At 41.9% G+C, this 16,573-nt stretch overlaps 1 protein-coding gene and 1 long non-coding RNA gene across 5 annotated transcripts in view; one reads left to right on the top strand and one right to left on the bottom strand.

Moving 5' to 3' along the window:
• Nucleotides 1–14,549, bottom strand: part of LOC121283291 (elastin-like) — a 315,972-nt gene extending 301,423 nt beyond the window's left edge. For 2 of the 4 annotated variants that reach the window (XM_041197704.1, XM_041197706.1), the window contains exon 1: nt 14,324–14,547. In XM_041197704.1, coding sequence (XP_041053638.1) covers nt 14,324–14,387 — 64 coding nt within the window. In that variant the 5' untranslated portion in view covers nt 14,388–14,547. Of the gene's footprint in view, nt 1–14,323 lie in introns of all 4 variants that reach the window. The other 2 variants (XM_041197705.1, XM_041197707.1) reach the window with 2 other exon arrangements.
• On the top strand, nt 13,895–15,518 carry LOC121283292. Its single transcript, XR_005944227.1, has 3 exons — nt 13,895–14,012; nt 15,004–15,039; nt 15,451–15,518. It is a non-coding gene; the product is annotated as an uncharacterized LOC121283292 (long non-coding RNA).
• The last annotated feature ends 1,055 nt before the right edge of the window (nt 15,519–16,573 follow it).

Here is a 16,573-nt window from a genome sequence, read left to right as displayed (position 1 = left end):
GAGGAAAAAGATCCTCAGAGCATCTGCTATTTCCTTCCTGGCTTCCTTCAACAGCCTAGGATACAATCCATCTGGCCCTGATGATTTATCCACCTTCAACGACACCAGTCCCTCTAGTACTTCCTCTCACTATGCTTATTGTATCTAATATTTCACACTCCTCCTCTTTAACCAGAATGTCTGCATCATCCCTCTCCTTAGTGAAGAAAGAGACAAAGTACTCATTGAGAACCCTGCCCATATTTTCTGCATCAGACCACAAGTTACCATGTACATCTCTGATAGGCCCTACCTTTTTCTTAGTTATTCTCTTGTTCTTAATGGTACTGATAAAACAGCAGCATTTATTGCCCATCCCTCGTTGCCCTTGAGAAGGTGCTGGTGAGCTGCCTTCTTGGACAGCAGTCCATGTGGTGTAGGTACACCCACAGTGCTATTAGGAAGGGAGTTCCAGGATTTTGACCCAGCAACAGTGAAGGAATGGTGATATATTTCCAAGTCAGGATGGTGAGTGACTTGGAGGGGAATTTTCAGATAGTGGTGTTCCCATGTGTTTCCTGCCCTTATCCTTATAGATGGTAGTGGTCGTAGGTTTGGAGGGTGCTGTCAAAGGAGCCTTGGTGAGTACCTATAGTACATATTGTAGATGGTACACACTGCTACTGTTGTGCACCAGTGGTGGAACGAGTGAATGTTTGTGGGTGTGGTGCTGATCAAACGGGCTGCTTTGTTCTGGATGGTGTCAAGCTTCTTGAGTGTTGTGGGAGCTTCACTCATCCAGGTAAGTGGGAAGTATTCCATCACACTCATGACTTGTGCCTTGTAGATGGTGGATAGACTTTGGGTAGTTAGGAGGTGAGGTACTTGTCACAGGATTCCTAGCCTCTGACCTGTGTCTATCTGTGCACTCAGTTCATCTGCTTTATTTATTATGTTCCTTGAATTTACATATATACCTTTTAGCACTGCCAAATTCCTGTACTGTACATGTTTTAACCTGTGTGGCTTCTGTCTTTCAAAATTATTCATTAATTCTCCATCTCTCATTCCATGCTCTGAACTTGCTCTCAGGTTCCCATCCCCCTGCCAACCTCGTTTAAACCCACCCTAACAGCACTAGCAAGTCTCCCTGTGAAGATATTCATCTCAGTCCTGTTCAGGCGAAGAGCATCTGGCTTGTACAGGTCCCACCTTCCCCAGAACTGGTCCCAATGGCTCAGAAATCCGATGCCCTCCCTCCTACCAAAGCTTTTCAATTCTCCTATTATCATACTCGTTTGCACATGGAACTGGGAGTAATCCTGAGATTACTGCTTTTGAGGTCCTGCCTTTCAATTGCCTTTCTAGCTCCCTAAAATCTGATTTCAGGACGTCATCCCCTTTCCTACCTAGGTCATTGGTACCAACGTGAACCACGACCTCCGACTGATCACCCTCCCCCAGAAGAGTGTCCTGCAGCCGCTCCGTGACATCCTTGACCCCTGGCACCAGGGAGGCAACTAACCATTCTGGAGTCACATCCACGGCCACAGAAATAGCTGTCTGTTCCCCTAACTAATGAATCGCCTATTACTACTGCTCTTCCCCTCTTCTTTCTCCCATCCTGCACAGCAGAGTTCCTTGTGGTGCTACAAACCTGTCTCTGACTGCACTCCCTCGAGGAACCAACACCCTTACTGGTATCCAAAACAGAAAACTGATTAGTGAGCGGATCCCCAGAGGACTCCTGCACTACCTGCCTAATTTTCTTGGACTGCCTTGCGATAACCAATTCCCTTTCTGCCTCCAGGCTCCTTAGTTGTGGCGTGACCACCTCTCTTAATGTGCTATCCACATAGCTCTCAGCCTCGCAAATGCACCATAGAGACTCCAGCTGCTGCTCGAGCTCTGAACCCCAGAGCTCTAGGTTCTGCAGCTGGTGACACTTCCTGCACATGTGGTCATCTAGGACACTGGTAGTGTCCTCAAGTTCCCACATATTACAAGACACGCATTCCACATGACAGAGTTTTCCTGCCATGGCTTCAATTCACTTCTCTTGCGTTAACTTTATTTTACTTTGGTTTACTTATGCAACTTTATTTTACCTGGGCTCAACTTAACTTTCTTTCCCTATTGCTGCTGTTTCTTACTTAAATGTAAGTAGCCCCTTCTTTTAAAAAGAAAGTGTTTTTCTAATTCTCAGCTATTTGATGACACTCCCGAACAGCAGTTTTTTTTACTAACCAATGAACTTGTGTTTCTCCTATGATGTTAGGTGCTAGGTACTGCTGACTGCCTGGCTCAGGGTCCTCCCCTCGCACTCTCCTCTAGGTGCTGCTGACTGCCTGTCCCAGGATCCTCTTCTCGCACTCTCCTCACTTACGGAATGTAGGGGTTGCTGGCTAGGCCAGCATTTATTGCCCATCCCTAATTGCCCTTGAGAAGGTGCTGGTGAGCTGCCTTCTTGAACCGTTGCAGTCCCTGTGGTGTAGGTACACCCACAGTGCTGTTAAGGAGGGAGTTCTGGGCTTTTGACCCAGCAACGTTAAGAAAATATAATTTGCATTTGTGTTTGAAGAAACAAATTATGGATGCGGCAGGTACTGAAATTAACATTTAAAATGATTAAAATGAAACCAAAATATTGCAGATGATGGAAATCCAAAATAAAAACAGGAAGTGCTGGAAATACTCAGCAGGTCTGGCAACATCTATGGAGGGAGAAACAGCGTTAACATTACAAGTCGAGTATGGATTCTGAAGAAGAGTTATATTCAACTTGAAATGTTAACTCTGTTTCTCCACAGATGCTGCCAGACCTGCTGAGTATTTCCAGCACTTCCTGTTTTTATTTAAAATCATTAGACTGACACTGCTTTATGAACACAGAGATGATAATGCGATGAGATAGGACTAGTTAATGACCTCATAATGAAGAAACCTCTAGGTAGCAGCGATCATAATATGATTGAATTTGACATTCATTTTGAGGGAGAGAAGAATGGTTCTAAGACTGGTATTTTAAACTTAAATAAGGACAATTATGAGAGAATGGAAGTAGAGCTAACTAAAGTGAACTGGTAAATTAGGTTAAGGGATAGGCCAATGGAGATGCAGTGGCAGACATTTAAAGGGATATTTCAGAATGCACAGAATAGATACATTCCAATGAAAATGAAAAATTCCATGAGGAGGACCCACCATCTGTGATTAACTAAAAAAGTTAAAGATAGTATCAAACTTAAAGCAAAAGCATATAATTATGCAATAATGGGTGGCAGGTCAGAAGATTGGACAGAATATAAAAAACAGCAAAGAATGAGTAAAAGATTAATAAGTAGGGAAAAATTAGAGTATGAAAGACAGCTAGCTAGAAATATAAAGACAGATAGTAAGAGTGTCTGTAGATATTTAAAAAAAATAAGAGTTAACAAATTGAGTATTGGTTCTATAGAAAGTGAGTCTGGGGAACTAATAATGGAAAATAAAGAGATGGCAGATGAATTGAACAGGTATTTTGCATCGGATTTCACTATAGATGATAGAAGTAACTTCCCAGAAATAACTGCAAATCAGGAAATGGAAGGGAGGGAGGAATTCAAGAAAATTATAATCAACAGGGAAGTGGTACAGAGCAAATTGTTGGCGCTGCGGGCTGACAAGTTCCCGGGCCCTGATGGACTTCATCCTAGTGACTTAAAAGAAGTGGCAAGTGAGATAGTTGATGCGTTGGTTTTAATTTTCCAAAATTCCCTAGATTTGGGGAAGGTTCCATTAGATTAGAAAATAGTGAATGTAACTCCTTTATTCAAAAAGGGAGGAAGAGAGAAAGCAGGAAGCTATAGGACAGTTAGCTTAACATCAATTGGGGAAAATGTTAGAAGCTACTATTAAAGATATTATATCAGGGCACCCAGGTAAATTGAAGGTAATCAGGAAGATTCAACATGGTTTTGAGAGAGGGAAACTATGTTTAACCAATTTATTGCAGTTCTTTGAAGAAGTAACATGTGCTGTGAATAAAGAGGAACTGGTGGATGTACGGTACTTAGATTTCCAGAAGGCATTTGATAAAGCACCACATCAAAAGTTATTGCGGAAAATAAAAGTTCATAGTGTAGCGGGTAGTATATAGGCATGGATAGAAGATTGGCTAGTTAACAGGAAGCAGAGAGTAGGCATAAATGGGTCATTTTCTGGTTGGCAAGATGTAACAAGTGGTGTGCCATAGGGATCTTTTTGCAATTTTTATAAATGGCTTGGATGAAGGGACCAAAGGTATGGCTGCTAAATTTGCTGATGACACAAGGATAGGTAGAAAAGTAAATTGTGAAGAGGGCATAAGGAGGCTACAAAGGGATATAGATAGGTTCAGTGAGTGGGCAAAGATCTGGCAAATAGATTATAATGTGGGAAAATGTGGAATTGTCCATTTTGGCAGGAAGTATAAAAATGAAGCACGTTATCTAAATGGTGAGAGATTGCAGAACTCAGAGGTGTGAGCCTTTGGAACTCTCTTCCTGAAAAGGTGGTGGAAGCAGAGTCTTTGAATGTTTTTAAGGCAGAACTAGATAGATTCTTGATAAAGCAAGGGGGTGAAAGGTTACCAGGGGTAAATGGGAATGTGGAGTTGAGGTCCCAATAAGATCAGCCATGATCTTATTGAATTTCAAAACAGGCTCAAGGGGCCAAGTGGCTTACTCCTACTCCTAATTCGTATATTCGCATGTATGCATGTTGAGGCCTAGACCGGCCTGCTCACCCTTGCCCCAGTTGAAGTCCTTAAGTAGCCAATTATTGACCACTTAGACTATAAGACCATAACACATAGGAGCAGAAATAGACCATTCGGCCCATCAAGTCCGCTTCGATATTCAATGAGATCATGGCTGATCTGAATCCTCAATCTATCTATGCCTTTTCCCCATAACCCTTGATTCCCTTACTGATTAAAAATCTGTCTATCTCAGCCTTGAACGTACATAATGACCCAGCCCCTACAGCGCTCTGTGGTAAGGAATTCCAAATATTCGCCACCTTCTGAGGGAAGAAATTCCTCCTCACCTCTGTCTTAAACAGGCGACTCCTTACTCTGAGATTATGCCCTCTGGACCTAAACTCTCCCACAAGGGGAAACAGCCTCTCAGCATCTACCCTGTCAAGCCCCCTAAAAATCTTATATGTTTCAATAAGGTCGCCTCTCATTCTTCTAAACTCCAATGAGTACAGGCCCAACCTACTCATCCTCTCCTCATAATAACATCTCTCCATACCCAGGATCAACCTAGTGAACCTTCTCTGGACTGCCTCCAATGTCAGGATATCTTTCCTTAGATAAGGGAACCAAAACTGTTTACCGTATTCTAGGTGTGGTCTAACTAGTGCCCTATTTAGTTTTAGCAAGACTTCCCTATTTTTATACTCCATTCCCTTTGAAATAAAGATCAACATTCCATTTGCCTTCCCCATTGCCCGCTGAACTTGTATGCCACCCCTTTGCGATTTCCTGCACAAGGACCCCCAAATCCCTCTGTGCTGCAGCTTTCTGCAATCTTTCTCCATTTAAGTATTATGCAGTTCCCCTATTCTTCCTGCCAAAATGCATAATCTCACATTATATTCTGTCTGCCAAGCTTTTGCCCACTCACTTAACCTGTCTATATCTCTCTGTAGACTCCTTGTGTCATCCTCACCTCTTGCCTTCACAACTGTTTTTGTGTCATCCGTAAGCTTGGCGATAGTACATTCACTTCCCACGACTAAGTCATTAATATATATTGTAAATAATTGAGGACCGATTTTTCTCTGTCTCGCCATATTGTCCCTCCATGCTCGCTATGTCTCTCGATGCCAACAGGGCCATCCTGAAAATTCCCCCCTTATCCCATCTCTGTCTTCTAGTAGTTAGCCAATCCTCTATCCATGCTAATATACTACCCCCAACACCATGGGCTCTTATCTTATTAAATAATCTTATGTGCGGTACCTTATCGAATGCCTTTTGAAAATCCAAATATATTATGTCTACTGGTTGCCCTTTATCTATCCTGCTTGTTACCTCCTCAAAGAATTCTAATAAATTTGTCAGGCATGATTTTCCCATCATGAAGCCATGCTGACTGCTTGATTTTATTATGCGTTTCTAAATGCTCTGCTATTACACCCTTTATAATCGACACTAACATTTTCTCAATGATGGATGCTAAGATTACTGGGCTATAGTTACCTGTTTTTTTTGTCTCCCTCCCTTTTTGAATAAGGGTGTTACATTGGCAGCTTTCCAATCCTCTGGGAATTTTCCAGAATCTAAGGATTCTTGGAAGATTACTACTAGTACATCTACTATCTCTGTAGCTACTTCCTTTAATATCCCATCAAGTCCCCTCACTGTATTTAGTTTGAACCCCTCTCTACAGCCCTAGTCATTCAATTCACCAGGACATTAGTCCCAGCACGGTTCGAATGAAATCCGTCCCACTGGAACAGTTCCCTTCTACCCCAGTACTGGTGCCAGTGCTCCATTAACTGAAATTCATTCCTCCCACACCAATCTTTGAGCTATTTAACTCCTTGGGGAGGTTGTGCAGGCACAGACACGCAACTGATTGGCTCCCCCGATTGGCTGGGTGCTGCCAATTGAGGCCCGCCAACTATGACGCATGCCCGGATGTGCCGAGCGCTCCCTGTGCAGGTGGAGGGGGTTTGCCTGAGTGCACTCAAAGTGTGCACAGAGGTGCCTCAGGGTGATTACTTTCACTTATAAAACATTGAATAAAGGTAAAAAAAAATGTAAGGACGTGTCCCCTCAGGTGAAACTGTCACATGAGCTGGGACATTTCCATAAATTTTATTAAAAACTTTTCCAACACTTTAAAAATATTTGTGAAACCTCATCCCGCCTGTGGATGAGGTTCCATGAAAAATGCGAAGGCCGCTTGGGCTCTTTGCCTGCCCGCCAACCTGAAGGTTGGATGGGCAGCTCAGCTAATTGCTTTATTAGCCTTTTAAACGCCCACCAATTTGAAAATCTAAATGACATGCGGTGATGTCGGGATGCACACCCGATGTTGCCGCGCGTCATTTTATGCCTCGGTGAGCGGGGGCAGGGTCCGCTCGCCGAGCCAAAAATTCTACCTCTTGACTTTATTTACCCTATGCCAGTTTGCCTGTGGCTCAGGTAGTAATCTCAAGATTATTACCTTGGAGGTTCTTCTTTTTAAGTTAGCTCCTAACTGTTCAAATTATTTCAGCAGAACCTCCTTTCTTGTTCTATAATGATTTTAATGGATGTTTCCTGTTCTGAACAATTTTCAGGCTGGGAGGAGGAGATCAGGGGCAGTGGGGGGAGCCTGAAAAGTAACCATGTTCAGGCCTCAGGTGGGAAAGGTGGAGGGGAGCTACCTCCATTAGAAGCCTTCTTTTAACATCAGGCCCCCCTACCCCCAAACATAAGGATCGGTCCTGCAGATCCTTCCTCCTGCCCCTGGCCGCTACACCAACACCCCCACCCTGCTCTCTGCCCACCCTCCTGGGACTCTCCTTCCCAGCCTACCCTGACACCCCCAAAACTTACCTGGTCCTGGACTCCCAGGAATTAGCTCTGGGGACTGCTTGCAGTCCAATTCTTGGCCACTGCAGCTTGTGGCACTGCAGAGAGTAGATTGACTGGCAGCTCTCTGAGGCAGGACTTCCTCCCAAGTGAGGGGCGGAACTCCCGCCTCTGGCCAATTAACCCTTGTTGGAGTGTTAATGGCTGCAGGGCAGAAGACATCGGTGGGGAGGTGTTCCCTGTCGACTCCTCGGATGTGGGGGAAGGAAAACCCCGCCATCCTAAAAGTCCTGGCCCTACTGTTGTTTGTCTCTCCAAGTTTTTTGTGAACCTTGCTCTTTCTCTATAATGTTATTTCCTGGTCCCTATCCCCTTGCCATATTAATTTGAAAACTCCCCAACAGCACTCATGATCAACCCCCTAACTTCATTCATCTAAGCTGTCTTCGACTGCAACCCACCTGATCCCGTACAGGTCCCATCTCCCCCAGTCTCAATGTACAATGAATCTTAAGCCCTCCCTTCTGCACCATCTCTCCAGCCATACAGTCATCTTTCTATACTTACTAGCAGGTGCCTCGGGTGTATTTTGGAGATTACTACCTGCATTGTGTGCAGACAGATAGAATCACCCCTGCTGTGTGAGAGGGAGATGCAACATGGGAGATGTTCTTTTCAGATAACTCCTTAGAACTACAAAATCTGGACTGCACCACAATAAACTAGCTTACATGAAAACCAAAAGGAACAAAAGGGCGAGCTCTAGCATCTGTATGTGATGGGGAGGAAATTATGCTGTCGGACCTGTAAATTTAATCCTACTGATGGGAACGGCAATACCCAGAGCATGCTATAATAAGGAAGACAGAAAATGTCATATTTCCAATGGCCACAGTCAAAGGAAGGGGGTTGCGTCAATGCAAAAAATCTAATTGGGGAACAGTGTTTGCATCCAAAAGCTCTCTATTGTTGCCCCAGCTGGATGGGACTGCTTTTGACTGTTTTCATTCCTATCTGTCCAGTTGTAGCCAGAGAATCATGTACAATGGTTCTTTTTCCACTCCGATGCTTTTAGCTTTAGAATTCTCCAATGATCTTCCCTTGGTCCTCTCCAAATTGCAATGGATCTGCCATCATCTCATTGCCTTTATATCCTTTCACATTTTTATCCAGGCCTTGAACAGGCATAGACTTTCTTTCGCTGTTGGAACCAGTGACCAACCAGAGCACTGTGCCGGCTGGTCACTTGAAAGTCAAAAATCGACACCTGAGTAACTGCACAGTGCAATTCCCGCACACTACAACAATGCAGAACATGACCAGTGTCCCTTAAAAGAAATTGTTGAGGTCATTGGAGAAAAATATTGTCCATTACACTCAGCCTAACTCAAAAAGCTCAATGCTGATCTCGTGAAAAGACACCCAGAATGATTTCAGGAATGTAGATTTCCTCAATTACAACATCAGTTTCAATTTGTTGCCACCTAGAGGGGATTTGTGACATCAAGCAGCCAATCAGGTTGAAAAATTCTGACTTAACGGCAAAGCAGGAATTAAAAAGCAAAGAACATAAATCACATTTATATATAAATCGTATCTAAATCATTGTACTGAAAGTGAAATAAAGATTGTGACCTACACATGGGGTTAAAGGAGAAGCATACATTTAGGAACAAAACATTTTATTTCACAAAAATAATCTTTTGACTAAAAATATGCAAAGTGGGAATATTCTTCTGAGGGAATGAGATTCCACACTAATAAAATGTATCTTCAGTGCCAGAGAGGTTGTTCCTTGATAATTATAACTTAGTACTGTACACTGATAAAAACTCAGTTAGTCCTGTTCAACAAGGTTTGACATACTCTTTGTTCTTTACAGCAAGAATATTTTGTAAATAGTTGAGATTCAAACAAATCAGTGATCTCTGTCAATTCCATCTAGGAAGGGTGCAAAGTACACCCCCTGTGGAGGAGTAGCATGTCACTGACAGCAACTTCTGAGTTTCTGTGTTTAACTGCACTTGGGTAGACAGCAAAAGTTGCTATCATTTTTACACAGTAATGACTAAATGCTAACAGTTCTGGTGCCATTACTACCCCAAATCATGAGCCAATAGCTTTTCCTGCAATATCAAAAGATAAATAAAAATGTCATGATATAACCACTTATCTGTATTTTGCACTAAATGCATATTTATTTTTTATAATTAATTACCTGTGTAAGCAATCTTTATATAGTTATCTGTTCAAATAAATTTATATAAAAAGTTTATTTCTAAATGCATATTTTGCTACACTGGTGACAGCTCTCCTAAAACAAAAGCTCTTGACTTGGGCCTGATTATTGGGTATTCAGTAGAGACAATGCAGAGCATTGAATTAATGGTCAAGCTGCAAGTTACTTATTCCCACTTCACCCACCCACCCCTGCCCTTGCTCTCCCCTTATCCTGTGAGCATGACCCTCCCTTTTAAGTCAGAACCACTGGTTCAGCTTGACAGATGGGCTGCCTGATTTCCTGTCCCAAATCAGCCCATCCTAATTGGTGAGCTGTTGGCGCTGGAAATTCACAGGCAGTTTGCTAATCACATTTCAATGAATCAAAAATGGTTTGGGTCTCCAGCTGGCAATATCAGGGGCTCCCTATCAACCCACCCAGCTTGAAATACACTACACATAAAAATTGCCCTCAGCAACATTAATCTTTTGAAAATGATTTTGCCTTTTATACTGCCATAATAAGACAAGCATCTGCAAAGCCATTTTTACAATCTTGCCCAATAAACTATGAGCTGGGTGCAAGTCACACATTTACAGAATTGTGTGGAATGTTTATTAAGGCTGGATCAAAACCTTAAATGCCTTCCTTAACAGCACTGTGGGTGTACCTACACCACGTGGGCTACAGTGATTCAAGAAGTTGGCTCACCACCACCTTCTCAAGGTCAATTAAGGATGGGCAACAAATGCTGGCTTGGCCAGCCATGCTCACATCCCATGAACAAACATTTTTAAAAATTGAAAGTCCCTCGTAATTGGAATGTCGGAAATAATATCCTGATATGCTATTCATGCCTAATCTCATTACGATTTGCTGTGAAACTAGACGAATTTACAGAAATCTGTACAAAGCACAAATTTAGCAATTCGACTGTGTGAGACATAAGCCCACATCTTCTGATCAGTATTGGAACCGTTTTGTCTGACGTTGATCAGACCGAAAACTATCCACTTACCTGGATACGTTTTAAAAAAACAGGCTTCCGATCCACGCTGGAGAATGAATTCCCCCAGTGCAGAAATCCACACAGACAGCAATGAAGCGAATTAGTATAGAGGCCACATCCTCTTTTTGTGGCACTAGCTGCTCTGAGCTCTGAGGTAAATTTTAATGTCCAATGTGAGTGTTAATGAATAAATGGGTGATGGCCGAATGAGTGAATGGAGTGAGTGGTGAGGTAAGTGGGTAGGGCGGGTGAGGTAAGTAGGTAGGGTGGCAGGTGAATAGGTTGGGAGGTTGGGAGGTAGTTGGGCACTCAGGGGGTAGTCGGGGGCTCGAGGGGGCATCGGGAGGGTCAGTGTGAGTGATTGAGGGGGTCAGTTGTGTAGTAACCCAGGAGTTAGATTAGGATTTTTCTGTCTAACATCTCCTGGGTAACTATCCAGTTAAGTACGTCCTAACCATCCAGTCTCTAACTCTAGGTCAGAGTTGGAGACTGTTTCGGAGGGTCCCGGGAGCAGGGGAATTGCCCACTGGAAATTCAAACTTCCCGAGTAATTCCCACGGACTCAGCGGATCGGGACAACCGAGGGGTCCCCGCGCATCTTAGGTCTGGACCATAACATGTAGCTTTTACTGAACCGTGTTAGCTCAAAGGCAATCATACTTGAGCGTCTCTTTTGGGGCAGGGTCGTCAAAATTTCTCCAGAAGAGCCACAGAGCGGTGCTATTTCTCGCTTTCCGCTACGGTAAAATCCTTGTGGTCAACGAAACTGCGTTCACTGCTTCTCTTTGTTTAGCCCGCTCAGTCTGTTCTGTGTATTGTATATGTAACACCGTATCCTGCTCAATGCTTAGCATTGCTTGTTGCGAATAAATCCTGCCTACATTGCATCTCCAGGACGCGTTTATAAGTCTCATTTTAAGCTTAACAATGTATGTCGTTGGGATAGTTCAGCCGGGATGAGATGTTGCAATGGCTTTAATAACGCCAAAGCAGAGATCGATGCTTGCAAGTATAGGTGACAGATTAAATTTCCAACAAAAGTTAACCATGATCGTGGAGCTTTATCAGTATCATTTGGGATAAAGGACCCAGTGTACAAAAGTATTAAACAACCACCACTTCGTTTTTTTGCCTGGATGTCCCATTTACTATTTACATTCCGTTTTCAATCCCACTTTTCTGCTGTTTTACAAGAATTTGTTGTTTGAATTGCTGTATAGACACATGGATCGAATCCAAATCTTTAAGTAGAGGACTAGAAAGATTGGCCCTGTAAAGAGAATTGTGCCTTTATCGTCTGGTGTATAGGAAGTAGTAAAATGACTCGTATTGATCCGGCGCATTTTTGATGGCTTTGTACGATTACCTGAACCAAACAAATCGCTCTGATGAAGGATCTCAACTGAAGTATCTACCTATCTCTCCTGCCTGACCTGCTGGGTTTCCAGCATTTTTTCAAGTCGTAGACAATTTTGAACATATAGCGGGAATCTGCCTTTTGTCCCTATTCCGATCCAATCCAGAAATAAAATCAGAAATGCTATGCTGAAGAAGAAAACGGCAGGCATTTTGGAAAGAATTGTATTCTTTGGTTCCAATGAAAGGTGGATATACCATTTTGTTACATATTTTTAGCCTTTTTCAAATGCTGATTTAGGTGCTACGTATTTCTGTTTTATTTCAGTTTTGGGGCATTTACACTCATAGTTTCTGGTAAAATCTGATGTGGATATTTCTACTTGAACATCAAAATGTGAATTTTGACAAAGGACTGGCTACCGTTTTAATGTGATTAAACACTCAAAGGATTCAGGTGAGATAAATTAAATATTAAGTGTCAAAGCTGGGAATCTGAAATAAACCTAGAAAATGTTTGAAATGCTAAGCAGACCAGTCCAGAAAGGAAAAAAAAACTGAAAGTTCTGACTATGGTACCCCAAAGTTTTTTGAAGAAGCGGGGAGAACTAATGTCGGTTTAAGCGCAACTAGTTGGATCAATCAGGATAATACTTTTAAAATAAGTTATTTAATGCTTAACCAGGCCTGAAGATTACTGCTGGTGAGAATAGCAGAATACTCGATGTGTATCCGAAATTCCTCGAGTGTATCGAAAATAAATCCATTTTTGTTTTAGATAGATTAGAGCCCATACTAAAAAGGGCACAAAGGAATGTGGGAACAGAAACTCAAGGGTTTGTTGCCTGGTATCACCAATAGGAATTTCTGGGCTGCAAACGTTTCCTAATATGACTTCAAACTATATGGACCAGTAATCCCTTTCTAAAGGTATGGCGCGGGGTTACAAGTTTTCAGAATAAAGTTAATAACTTTCATGTTGGGAATAAGTGGCTTATCCAATACTTATAAATTCTTTCAAAAGTTTGGGAAAGTGTCAGCAGGTGGATAAGTCATTAGTTGGCTGCTTTCAAGTGACTGATACGTTTCTCAGACAGGTTCCAGCTCCTGTGTAGGAGCGAACTAAATTGAAGCTCTCATTGGCAGGACACTGCAATACAGTAGAGAACTCAAACAGAAACTAAATGCCAGAAAACTTTGGGTTGTGCACAGCACAGCAATAATTGGGCGAGGAGTAGTCAGAGCTTCATCATGCCCTGCATTTCAAAGCTCGGAGATTTTTGGTGAGATTTTCTTGTTTTGCAAATTTATGAATTATGAAATGAAAATGCCACCCTTCTCTCTCTGAATACAGTCGTACACTCAGATTACAGAAACCCCACTATAAATATGAACAGTCAGCTCCAAACCGCAACTCAATTATTGTTCACAAATATTATTACAGAAACATATGGGAGGGGAGGGGAAGGGGGCGAGCGTAAACGTAACAGATTTCAGAATACACTCATCTGGAGTGAGGTTCCTTTTTTGTTTTTAAAATGATATATTTTACTTTACATCACTGAATTATAAAATCAACTCGGTAGTTAAATAGATTTTCAGTCCGACTCACTCTTGGGTCATAAATCTCATTCTTAATAGTCCGTGATGCCGAACAGCTCTGGCAAGAAGGCGCGCGCAAACACCCATATAGCCGGGGGGTGGGGTGGAAGACATACCCACCCAAACTACATACAGAGAATATATAACATAAAGGAACAACCTGACAAGAGAAAGGAAGGGCAGGCACGAAAAAGAATTACACGGAGAAGGAGTCACGGGCAAAGATGTATAAGGAATCAGGAGGTCACACACGCTTGCTAATTCAACGTCTGTGAGTTGCAACCGCACGAAAAGTTTGTAATACTGATTTCTATCGCCAAATCCGTTTTGAACGAAAACGATTGATCTGCAGTGAAAAGATGTGTTTGATTAGAGAGAATTTGAGCTGGTTTTCTCAGAGAAGCGAATAATAAAAATGTCGAAATTTAAAAAAAATCAGTCTCATGTTCAAAACCCAACCAGTATCTCCTGAAGCTGCAGCCTGTGCTACATTCAAAGTAAGCAATATTATTCCTTAATATTTTAGTGTCAATGAAGGACAAATCGCCACCAGCAACATTTTATGTAGTTAGTAAGTGATAGCGTAATTGCTATGAGCACTCACCTCCTTGCAGAGACGTTTTGATGAGGATTAAGAGCAGATATCCCTGTAAGAGCGACATAGCCATCTTGTCGGCCACTCCACAAAATAGTAACTCACTCCAAGTCCAGCCGCTTTTATTCACTTGACCCTAATTGCCACTTGTAAGAGACGGATGTGGACAATACGTAATTAGTGAGGGACCCGACTCCGTCCTAGTAGCCAGTTGACTTTTCTCCGTGGTTGCTTTTTTTTTTCTGGCCATCCTGCCAACATTGCAGAGCTCTTGCCAGAACCTCGGCAATTGCGTCTGTTTTCTCTGCCAAGTCGTTTGCGTGCGCTCTGAGACTTTATTATTAGAGAAAAAAAAGGACAGCAAGTCAGCCAGATAAGGCTGTTCGCATAATGCAGGCAGTATGGGTCACAACATGTGAAGAAAGATAAGCTAATTTGCAGCTTAAGTATTAATTCAACTGTCTGCTTTGTCTATACCCGACAAACAGGCCCAATTCAGGTACCTTTTTTGAAGCGATCTGTCACCACTGTAACAAAATGTCCGTTTGGAAAGAAACTTTTAATACCAATTTATTTGGATGGATAATAGTGTAGGCACTGCTTACACTGATAACTGCTTATAGCGATAAATATGCATTCAGCACAAATGCAGATAGGTAGTTCTACAGTGACAATTTTTATATACACAGATATACGCTGGGATACACACAGATGGATTATAAATGGTATGAAGAAAACGACAAATTCTGGAAATCTGCAAAAATAAAATGGATTATGCATAACAGGTTCCACGCATCAGAAAAATAACACGGGTTTAAGTTATAATCTATGGGTCGAAATCATTAGACAGTTGTATACATAGGGATATATATATATATAGAGAGAGAGGTATATATCACATATACGCAGTCATCGCGATCTAGACAGATTTGAATAGATAACTAGATGCAGTGGCACATACACATCGCTCGCTTTGATATATACCATCATTTAAGCTGGTCCGCAGACATAGATATATAATTATATACACGCAGACAATTGAGTTGATAAACGTTGACAGAAATAAAGGTACAACGAACCAAGAGCAAAGGTAATGTAACGAAATTAAAACAAACCAAAAAAAAAATATTTTTCAGGTGATGTATGCATGGCAGCTGTACAAGCCGACAGTTCCTGCATGATGTCAGTCAAACGTCGCGAGGACCGCACGGTTTGCAGACTTTTGATTAGTTCTGATGCTAATGTCAGATATGTCCTTTTCAATTTAAGAGCATTTTAGTTACTTTGTTGGCTCATTCTGTACCATATGCCTAGCTCACTGCCGAGTGAGACATTTTATTATTTATTTTAAATAAAATAATGTGTTTTCTTAATCAGACGGAGCATGTGGGATCCGCTTTTGTATGTTACTAGTATTGCAGGTTTTCTGGCACGTGCATTTTCATTTTTCGTACATCATTGGAAGGTTCCTCATTGAATACCAGTGAGAGAAATCTCACTTTGCAGACATAAAATATCCCCGTGACCACTATTACAGGATTTTCTGGAGTGGGGCATCTCACTGCATCGCTGTTTGTTAGTTTCTTTTTCTTCACCTTTCGGCTCAAAATATTTTGCACCACAAATGACTAGAAGTGTGCGTTGATACGAGAAGATAGCCCTCAAAAGAACAATGAGGATATCTGATGTGGAAATGGCAAAACTCATACTGGTGCATTGGGGATCCCTTATCAATTTGTGGTCAATACATCTTGTTGGTAGTGGGAACCTTAATGTGCACTTGTCTTTGGAGCATGCCTTGCCAAGACTTGGTACCTAAAATAGAAAGTCCCGTTCTTCAATATTGTCATCAATCATCTTGATGAGAAAAATTGAGTACATATATTTACAACAGTGTTACAGCTCAGTTGTCTATGTTGAAGATGTATAGTGCCATAGAACTGTGGAAATTGCAGCAAAAAGGTGGCCATTCAGCCTGCTGTGCCTTTGCCAGTGTTAATCCCTCACTAGGAGCTATCAAATTTAACCCAATTTTCCTTCTTATTTTCCATTTATTTTGTTAATATTTACAGAAATACCTCATGGTTTAACTTCAGCAGCCACTTCTAAAATATTTCATACCTTAATAATCTCTTGCATGTAAAAAGTTCTTCTGACCCAGCCCTTAATGATTCTGGTAATATTCCTGAATTTATGCCTCTTCTTACTAAGCTGTTGAGATAACTTTTCACCACTGACACCCTCGCTGCCCTTCAAAAA

The sequence above is a fragment of the Carcharodon carcharias genome, chromosome 10 (assembly GCF_017639515.1).
Source record: "Carcharodon carcharias isolate sCarCar2 chromosome 10, sCarCar2.pri, whole genome shotgun sequence".
Classification (NCBI taxonomy): domain Eukaryota; kingdom Metazoa; phylum Chordata; class Chondrichthyes; order Lamniformes; family Lamnidae; genus Carcharodon; species Carcharodon carcharias.
Note: the sequence above shows the minus strand (reverse complement) of the source record. Positions and strands in the feature narration are given on the sequence as shown.